Source organism: Oryzias latipes, chromosome 6 (assembly GCF_002234675.1).
Source record: "Oryzias latipes chromosome 6, ASM223467v1".
In the NCBI taxonomy this organism is placed as follows: Eukaryota; Metazoa; Chordata; class Actinopteri; order Beloniformes; family Adrianichthyidae; genus Oryzias; species Oryzias latipes.
The window spans coordinates 8,844,294-8,854,909 of NC_019864.2; the positions used below are offsets into that span (position 1 = coordinate 8,844,294).

Here is a 10,616-nt window from a genome sequence, read left to right on the forward strand (position 1 = left end):
CCCCGACAAAATGATGAAGGCCCTATGTAGTTAATTTAGTAGGGAGCAGTGAGGGAATTGGGATACTAAATAAAGCTATATTCAAGTGACCATTGTGCATTCAAAACGTGCCGCTACACAAGTTCCTACAAATGTACAAAATTGAACGCCATTGAACGTTAAATCAGGTCGAACTCTGACCAATCTGGGACTCGGATTTGGTAGTAACATGAGGATGGCGTCCCTTACAACTCACAGAAGTGTCAACCGTTTGAAAATTGATCATGGAGCAGAAACGAGTCATTTCGGTTTGTGTTCAGCCGGAATTCTACGACATTAAATATTTAATGTATTGGAATAGAGCTACGAAAGAAAAAGCTTGGAGCGAGATTCACCAGACTTAAATGGCATCAACATTTCACACCAAACCTCTTCCAACTGTAGGTGGCAGACATGTGCTAGTAAACAGTGGGGAAAAAAAGAAGAAGCCCCTCCCTGCTCATCCAGTGTGAACACCATGGGATAAACGGGCGTTCAAGGATGTGGGTCACATGCTCGGTGTGAATATAGCTTAAGAGAGCGGCACCCTTGGAAACTGTTCAGTGAAAATAACCTCCTGTTAACTTTATTTACCATAGGTTAAATCTAAAAATAAATTAGACTAAAACCTGTTAATTCATATGTGTATCCCTTGTGCTATCCTAGGTACTTTAACGTTGGGAGTTGGGTCATCTAGACCCACTAGACAGTGCAATGAAGCTTTTTTCTTCAATGATTTGTGATCTTCACTGGTGTCCATGGATTACATGAAATCTTTCCACCTTTATCCACCTTTGTCATGGTAGGGAGAACACGTCAATGTAAGGGTGGGGTCATCTAAGATAGCACAAGGGTTAATCATATTAAATGATTGCTTAAGTGGCAATGAGATGGTAAGATCCAACAACAGGAGTTTTACCTTCTCAGAGTCCGTTTACCACGTCAGGGTCAACGCTGAAAGGACGGACTAAACGTGGTTCTTCTCGTTCAGAGTACACTATGTGTTTGGAAATGAGCTTGTTGTTGCTGGAGCTGACGGAGCGCGTCCTCTCACAGACGCCAAAAATAAAAGCTCACACCCACTTAGCGCCGTGTGGCCTCTTTGGAGAGACGCCAACCGTGAGCGGACCTTTTTTTAGATCCCAACATTAGTCAGACTGAGCTGCAGTTACAAAAGGAATAAAACATACTTCTGCTTTCTCCAACTCAGAAGTTTATTTTGCTTTATCTCCTACATTTTTTTTATTTGGTGACCATTTCTGTGCAGCACATCCAACTATAGAAAGAAAAAACAACAACAAAACAAAGTTTTTCATTATCTTTTATTCACCCACCCCAAAAGGCAATAAACTGTGAAGAATACAAGAGTGGACTGTAACACAATGGTTGCTAACTAATCAGAACAGAAGAAAAGCAAACCCTCTGAAACTATCACAACAGTAGAGAATCATTCATAGATAAAAATAAACCTCTGAGAATCTTCATGTGTTAGCATTTCACTTCAGACGTCCCGTCTTTACTCCATAAAGACAGGATCCCATGCAGGAAGGAGGAAAACCGGCTCGTTTCTGAGAGGGGGGGCAGCAGAAATATGGTGCATGTGGGGAATGTAGGTTAAGATTGCTTTGCATACCATATTAGGTTAAGATAAGCAGATAGTCTGGATCAGTCCGGATTCTTTGGCATGTATAGAGAGACCTTTAAAAAAAAAAAAAAAGCAACCTTTGCTGGGTTTAACTCTACTTGCATAAAAGTGATCACTTCCTGGTTTCTTCTGAATGGGAGTGGATCAATGATGGGATCAGTAAGACTTCAGAGTAAAAGCATTGCAGCGGCTTCTTGAGGCACAGCCCTGAATGAGCCCCTCCAGCTTGGATGTATCTTCAGGGAAGACGGGACGCAGCACACGCTTGTGGCCTAAAGCTGGGGTTTGCCTCCGTGTGCCGTTAAAGAGTCGGGCGTGCGTGCAGCACAGGAGGGGGGAGGAGGGGGGGGGGGGGTCTTTTAAAGCTTCTGAAACAGTCAAACGTGCTGGAATGATGGCTGGACATGAGGAACTGCCGGGAAACGAACACTGAAGCGTGGATCCGTCTACATCACAGAGCCTGGCCCCACCCCCACTGTTCACCATTCACCCCCCCCAGAAGCCCAGCCTCTTTATAAAAAAATATGCTGAGAGATATGCTGGATATTAATGTCAAACCGCTCCGTCTCCTGAACGTCCAGCTGCTACCCAAACAAAGGACAAGCGGGGGAGGGGGGGACTCCCTTCAAATTCTGCTGCTTCCACAGTCTGTAGGAAGGGGGGGGGGGGGGGGGGGGGTAATCACACAGTAATCCCAATTTATAATGAGTCAACATGACAAACGGTGGCTCCTCCATCAGTGATGGATGGGGTGGGAGGGCTTTTTTGTGGGGATTGGGGTGGGTGGGAGAGGGAGGAGTCAGGGGGCGGTCACTCTTCATCAGAGCTGCTGTCGTCCAGAGAATACACCATAAAAGCCAGGTCGGGCCGGGCCGGTACCATGGGGTTACCCGGCTTCACCATCTCGAAGCCGATGTAGTGAAACGTCCTGATGATGGAAACTGGTGAGAGGAGAGGTCAGCGGGTCAGAGCCAACGCCACAGGAAGAGAAGGTCTGCTTACAAACACAAAGCGGCGCTCACATCGATCTTCTCGGCTTTTGTGGAACCACAGGAAGACGAAGTTCACTTTCAGCTTCTCCTCTGCGAACTCCAGCAGGGCGGTCAGCCTGAGAACAGAGCAAACGGGTGATACACTGCTGCTGCTTTACATAATCATGCAGCAGCAGCAGCTGCAGCAGGAAAACTGACAGCAATACGTAACGGATGCAGTGAGGTTTTTCCCTGAACTGGGAGCTGGGATGGAGAAAACACGTACCCCTCTTTGCTCCCTTCCACCAGCGCACCAGCAGGAATCTCCAGGAAGAGGCTGTCTCCGGACAGAGCCGTTTCCCAGAAGGCTGCGCGGCGTTCGCTCAGCTGGTAGTGGAAGCGGAGGAGAGCGGGGTTCCCGTTCACTGGAGCGGCCTCCGTCACCGTCAACTTGTCATCCTGGATTCACATGAGGAAACCAAAAGAGATGGACGGTGAGTCACATTCCAACGGCTGACGCAGACAGAAAAGACGGGAAAACTCTGTCTGCGCAAGAGCTCGTGGAATTTTATGACCAACTCTGGACCTTAATATTGATCCACATCTCTCCACCAAAACATGAAAATACCCGGAATATATCAATTTTGAGAAAGTGACAAAAAAGAAAGATCTAATAAAAACTATGATGAAGTCAAACCTGGGCTCTGAGTTTTTAAAGTTGAGTTTTTGGTGTTTTTAACGTCTTCTTGGGGCATTTTTCTCACCATGGGGGAAATCTATAAAGAGAATTAAGCTCAAAATAGCTTTCTAAGTATTTCTTTATTCAAATCTTTGTGAATCATGAGCCGACAAAGAAAGACAAAAAGCCACTAGGCGGCCCATTGAGTGTATGAGAGAACTGGACTGAGTGAGTGCGATGTCACCCAAAGAAAACCGGATTCTTTCCAGCTCCGAATCAAGTCAACTCAGTGGACAAATGTTTGCCATACAGACGTTGACAAGTTGGAACCAGACGATGTCAGTAAGCAACGACTGAGCCGAATCCATCAGAGTTTCCATGACAACCAATCAGGAGTGAGCTTGGAGGAAGTCCACTGCCCTGGAACGTCTGGAGTGAGACCACCTACTTTTAATGAGGCATCTTATTGGTCAGTTTATTATTTGAAAAACTTGCACCAAAGGAAAAAATACAATTTAAAAAATTAGGATTAGCACGAGGGTGTTAGAAAAAAGGTAGCGGAGTAAGGATGTTGATCCTGACCAATAGAATGACTGAGTCACGGCTGTTTATTTCTCTGTAGACGTCGGTGGGATTTAGCTTCTTGGCGCACTTCCTGTTTAGAACACAAAGGAGGAGGAGTCACTCAGTCCAGCCCTCTTATACAGCCAAAGGTTGACAGAGACGCCACGTGGTGTTGACAGATGTGAGCCCATGAACAGGTCAAGCAGGAGGAGCCTCAGAGGACAGATGAGGACGTTCACTGCAGTTCTGATCCGTCTGATCCTGAATCTGTAATCCTCCTCGAGGCTTACGGGTCTGCACAACGACCGTTAGCAGCCGGCCCGACCGTTGGAACCAAAACCACTCCATTTGATTGGCTTCTAACGTTTGAATGATTGAGCAAGCCTGACAGGAAGGATTCGTGCATGAAATCCCCAGCAGGTGCAGATCATGATGCGGCAGATTCACACTTTTTAGTTCACAGAGGAGTTAGAGCAGCGAGTCATGGATAATGCACCCCACTGTGATTATCCTGCACAAGTGCTGACACGAAACTAGAACAGCACGTGCCAACGTTTGAGGGGTTTTCCCTTCAGCCTTTTCAGGGTTTTGCTGAAAAAGTTCTAGATAAACCTACATTTATTCAGTGACAACCTCTGAGTGTTCAGAGGAAAGGTCAAAGTAGGAGAATTCTGAAGGAAAAATACAGAAAGAAAAGGTTTTATACGACGAAACGCTGAATATTTCTGCACTGCAGCTGCTTCAGATTACACCCGATTGGTGGAAAACTCCTAAAAAGCCTGTTGAATAAGAACAAACTTGGAATTAGCTTTCCATCCGGCCTGCTGTGCTGCATAAACGCCACAGCAGCTGGAAGCTTTCTGTTGTTTATGGGATCTAAACGGGGTTTCTTCTACTTTCTAAAAATCCCGCCCCATCACTCCCCCTCCGCCCCCGTTACCTGGTGTAGTAGCACGCTGTGAGAGTGATCCCTGACAGTCCCTCGCCCACCCGGGATCTTCAGCTGTGGGTGAGGGGCATCAGGAGCACCACAGAGGCCCTGGAGCCTGAGGGATGGAGCAGGGCATCAACGAGCCCATCAACCAGGAACTGCAAGACAGAGGAGGAGCCCATTAAGCCCCCAAAAATTCATCGTTCCAGGCACAGTTTGTTACAACACATTTGTCATTTCCTTGATTACTTTGGGGGGCAAAAGCTTGTAAGTCTTGTGAAACAATTTGTGGAAATATGCACCACTTCAAACTAGAGTTGATCAAAACTAGAAAATAAAAAAAAGGAACAGACAGGAACCCATTTTTTTTATCTCTGATCAAACAAATAGATTGAAAAAGTCACATGATCTTAACCTCAGATTCAGTCAGGGCCTTCTGTTTGAATACTGACGTGTTCATCCACTCCTGAAACTGCAAGCCAAGCAGATTGAGGGAAGTAGAGGAAGCAGAGTCAAAACATCTGCAACCTATGGAACATGTGACAAGTTTCAGTCCTCTGACCCGCTTTCCCAGGCTGTTTGTTTATGAACAGTCTGCTGCTTCCCTGACAGACTGAATGACAGTGATTTATTGTGTGTTCAGAGGTCCTAAGGCTTGTGCATGAGCATCGTAAACAAGCGCGTGGTCTGTAAACACCTCTGCAAATAGCCTCCGAGGCTTTCAGGGCAGCGGATCTGCGTTTAGAGTTTCGGGCCGTCTCATTTCTAACTGTGGCCTTTAGAGTCCCACTCCCATCATCTTTTGATGTACTTTAAATGCCTTCCCGGTGGCCTCTGAATTCTGATTATGCCATTTCTGGGCGAAATAATAAAAAAAATATCTTTTCTGCAGAGCAGCTGGAGTTCTTTAAAACTTCCCCTCTGATGTGTGGGTGGGATCGTTGTGCAAGTGAACTCCGGTTCCCTTAAAGCAGACCAAATGGGTCCAGTCTGAATACACCCCAAGTATGCTGATAACGCCGCGTGCAGCTCTCTGAACGCCGCTTCTCCACATTTATCACAGGCAGATCCAACATGTCAGACTGATGAAGACGCACAAATGCTTTCCAACATGTCAAGGTCTGCCTCTCCATTTGCCATCTTGGCTTTCAGACACCCCCCGTCTGTCCTTGATGGAAATGCCAGCTCCGTCTGAAAGGCAAAACTCCCGTCCTCTGATATTACAGCCGCCCTCCAAACTAGTTCCTCCTTCCCCAGTCCAGAGAAGCAGCTCAAGCCCCGCCCATCAAACCAGAAGGTCACCCTAAAAACAGAATCTTGAGCGCTTGATTGTGACACGGACTGTACCGATGAGAATGTCAAAGGCGTTCACGAGCTCGGGCCGCCTGGAGATGTCAGGGAGGATTTGATCAGCTGTGTGTTGCTGTGAGACTCAGAGATGCCAAATGCGTCAGCACTTCACTGTAGCGGGGGGGGGGGGGGGGGATGAGCGCCGGCCTGTTTGCTCTTCCCGAGCTGGGACTAGTTATAAAAAACGACTCAGGTGAATTGTTTTAGAGGAGCTGAGCTGCTGAGCCTGTGCTTGTTAAAAAACAGGAAGCAGTTTGACGGGTTTATCAAGACAACCAAAACACATAAAACCAACCAAATGTTCTGTTTCTAATCTACTCAATAACCTCTGAAAACACGCTCTCTGGAAGTACCGTAAAAAAGAAACCAAAAAACACTTTGTAGCATTCAGGAGAGTAAACAGGAGTTCCCTCAGGCTTTCAGACTTCTGGAAGTTCAACAGTGAGATGGAAAATATCCTGAGACAGAAACAGGAAAGGCCCACGTGCCCTGAAACCAGAGTGTGGAGGGTTGGATTCCTGCCGCGCCGCTCTGACCCCCAAAATGAAGCGTCCAAAGCAGTCACCTTGCGCCCGGCCAGCTCGTAAACCCATGTAAACAGTGGGTTTGTTTAGTAAATGATCTAAATGGTAACAAGGCATCAAGGTTGGCATAAATCAGATATCCAGCTGTCAGCCTGAATACACCCACATGGAACTGACCAAATGTGTGCAGAACAGTGTGTCCTCCCTCCTGTGGACACATTTTTTCTTTCTTCAGGGGGCACCTCTAAGATAATTGTTCTGTCCATAGAACAGGCTGTGCTCCGATAACGCCCCCACCCTCCACAGCGTAACCAGGGCAGACAGTGGGATGCTTGTAGCAGAAACTGAGCTGTCAGATGAGTCGATGCACAACAGCAGGTGGTGAGAACCAAATCTGCAGGTTTAGAATCTTTTGTGAAAACCTCCTCATAGTGAGAGTTGGCAGCCTGAGCGGCAGAGCCGCTGAACCAAAAGGAAACTCACTGAAACGCACGTTCAGGCTGGTTCTCTGTGAGGTCTGTCGTTTTCATTTGCAGGAAGCACATCCATTTCTAAAACTAAATAAAGGGGCCTGTACACCTGGCAAGAACCACAAAACCATTTTTACTCAAATTCAACTTTTGTGGACATTTTTCCCCTGACATTTTGAACAGCAAACCAAGAACCAGAGGCTTTTACCATAAAAAACGTTACGTTTGCAGGCCTTTGCTGTGTTTTTTAAATGATCTCTAAAGCTACGTTCACACCAGGCATTTGACTTGCGTTCAAGAACGCAAAGGTTATGGAAGATAGCTTCCTTCTACATCCTGACCCCAAAGCTTTTTGGTGGAATTGCAATATGTGGTAGTGATTTTTGACTGGAAAGAAAACATTCCAGGTCTTTGCCTTGATTTTAAAAAGTCTTTACTTGTGTATTTGGGCGCATTTACAGATTATTTGAACAGCTGGGCTGATGACAGATGCCAGCTGAAACCGGCACGCTCACCTCTGGTTTCATAATGGAAAAATCCGATCCACAATCTCTCAGCAACGGCTGAAGAGAACTGTCTGTCAAGCAATTAAAGCCACACTTAGAGGCACTCAGGTAGCTCGGCGTAGACACTTTAGCCACTTCTACATGAACGCACCGCCCCAGAGATTCCACTGATGCTCCGGAGGGAGACCGTCAGGGGGGACGGTTACATAAGGGGGCCGATGTAGGCCAGTCACTGCCTTCAGCGGACAGGGTCACGGCCGCAGTGCCAATGTGGTCACAGCACTGAACCCCCACCCCACCCCACCCCATCTCCATCTGTACTGCCTGACAGATGATAACAGCACAGGAGACAAAAGGGAGTGTCTCGATCTGAACGGAAACAAAAGCAAAGTACTCGAGCTGATCAATTATTTATCAAATACTTATCTTAGAAACAACCATCTGATCACTTTAGGATTCATGAAAATAACAAGCTATTCTCAAACATCTGTGAAGCAGTGATCTGAAACCTTTACTAGGGGGACAAAATCAAGTTTTAAACCCCAGAGTCAACAAGCTGCAGCATCATCATAGCTCCACGGCGAGGACGGAAAAAAGGAAAAGAACTAAAGTGAAGTCAGGATGTGGGGCACAGAAAAAAAAAAAAAAATCCGACTAAACCTCCACAATAACCTCAGCGGGTGATCTGAGCTTTCTACAGGCAAATCTATAGAAACAAACAGTTTGGAAAAATACAAGAACTTCAACTCTTTTGGTCAAAAAGCAGCATGACGATACATTTCAATGAAAAACATGGCATGATTGTTGAAAACAAACTACAAAAAGCTAGAAATGAATTGTTTAAATGGGACAAAGTTAATACAGCTTTTGCAATAGTATAGCCAAAGATAATACGTACATTTATTTATTTTCCAAAAATATATTTTTCAAACAAATCTAAAAACAATGATTTACTAAAACCAATGTTTTCCCTTTTTTTTAAACTTTATTATCATCTCTTTTCATGTTGGACAATCAGTTTTTGGATTTTAGATGATCGTGTTGTTGACAAAACATTGTAGCTTGCTTTTCCCTACAATTTTCAATGAAATGTTGCTTGGACTCGTTCATTCTCCACAACTTTATTTACAGCCAACTAAACACAACACAGCAATAAAAACAGGAAGCTAGCTTGAAGGAGAGCTGCAATTCCACTAACGACCACTACTTTTCAATAAAACAGCTCAAACATGATTTCTAATGACACTTATGCAATAAGAGAAAGTGTCAGTCATTCGAAAGCGTTTATATATAAACATAAATAGCTTCTTGAGCACCTCAGCATTGCTCGTGAAAATATTTGACCTCCAACTTTTCAGATTCAGAACAACAGCGCCGCCATGTATTTCTGCCAGTTTTCCTAGATTTTCAAAGACTGTATTTCCAGCTTCCCTCGGAGTACAAGAAGTGTTTTTCCACATTTTTCCTCTTGAAACAACAGTTTGCACGCCCAAATAATATTAATAATAAACTAACCGTCAGCGTTCTTCGTCTTTCTAATATAAATAAAGGAAGAAAGGTCCTACCTCTCCTCTGTGTTTAGCATGATAGCTTCGGGAAAACACGACTGTCTGGGTGCTTTCTAAAAGCCAAAACTATTGCTGTTTAACAGGAGCTCCCCGGATATTTTCACCATTCGTAAGTTCAAAATTAAAACGTCTTTGTGGTTAAAGGCTATCAATGTTTACATGAAATAACCACTTCTCCCCTCGCTGAAACACTGAGACACAACTGACGGCTGTGTTCAGAGTTGGGCTTTTTATAGCTGCAGCAAAGCATCTTGGGTAATCCTCCACTTTTTCCTTTTTTTTCTAGAGATACCATTGAATGTGGAGAAGACAAACAAAACAATCAAAATTCACAAAACCAGCATAAGACACCGTTTTTATGACTACAGCTTTTTTTTTAGATAAATGCAGCAAATAAGAAACACACAAATAACAGTTTAACAACTTTTCTGTTATCTTTATTTATTTTTTCCAGTATTTTATGTTATTGACACTGAAATACGCCTAGTTGCAATTGTTTAGAACTGTATTTTTTTTTAAATAATGATTTTTTTTGTAGACATCTTTACTCAAAGGAACTTAGAGATTTCTTACAATATTTTTCAAAAACAATTTAGAACTTTGATGGTCTGAACTCTGCTGTTGGTGCAGATTTGTCAGTTTCACATTCTGCAGATGGTGACCTTTTATGACATGACGTGTCTGTGCGCCTATCAAAGGACTGGGTTTTTGTAATCATGAATAGACGCACTGTGTTGGGTAAACCAGACTCATTTGGTGCTAAAAGTGTTCTAAGAAAACACACAGTGCTCAATGGCAACACTAAGTTTCAGGGGATTTGGTTTTTACAGCCAAAATTGAAGCATGTCCGAGTAGAAATCACTCTTTAGCGCCACATATCTATTTAAGCCTCTACACCCTATGTTGTGTTGTATAGTAAATGTCGTGATCCACAACCATATGCCTAAAGGTTTGACATGGTAAATCAATCACGTCAATAAAAAACACATATTTGTGCAAAGTAAATGGTGCTTTTATTTTTGAAGTTTTAGGTTCCCATCTTTTTTTTGTGTTTTTGCATCCTCGGATAATTTTTACACAGTTAATTTCCAGAAACTTGAGGTATCATGTGGGGTGGTACCACTGTCCAAATTATTATCAACAGAAAATCAAATTCCTGATTGCTGCTTTAAAAACTGGAGGAAAGCAAAGTCAAATGAATCATACACAGTAAAAGTGTTATTGAACACTTATGTTTCACATAGAAAACTTCCACGGGAATGATCAAGAAACCCTGATAAAACCTTTACATGGAAAAAAGTATGATTTTCAATGCTTTAAAGATCAAAGAGAGAGAGAGTTTCCAGTTGTGTCTTTAGGAGGTCATTTTTAAATCTCATCATTTGAGATC

General features: G+C 44.0%; 1 protein-coding gene across 1 annotated transcript; it reads right to left on the reverse strand.

Moving 5' to 3' along the window:
- Positions 1-1,322: 1,322 nt before the first annotated feature.
- LOC101159818 (ornithine decarboxylase antizyme 2) lies at positions 1,323-9,443 on the reverse strand. Its single transcript, XM_023955617.1, is given in 6 exon segments — positions 1,323-2,604; positions 2,686-2,771; positions 2,921-3,093; positions 4,818-4,898; positions 4,900-4,966; positions 9,224-9,443. Coding segments are annotated over 6 exon segments (558 nt in total). The 5' UTR covers positions 9,244-9,443; the 3' UTR covers positions 1,323-2,473.
- Between the last annotated feature and the right edge of the window lie 1,173 nt (positions 9,444-10,616).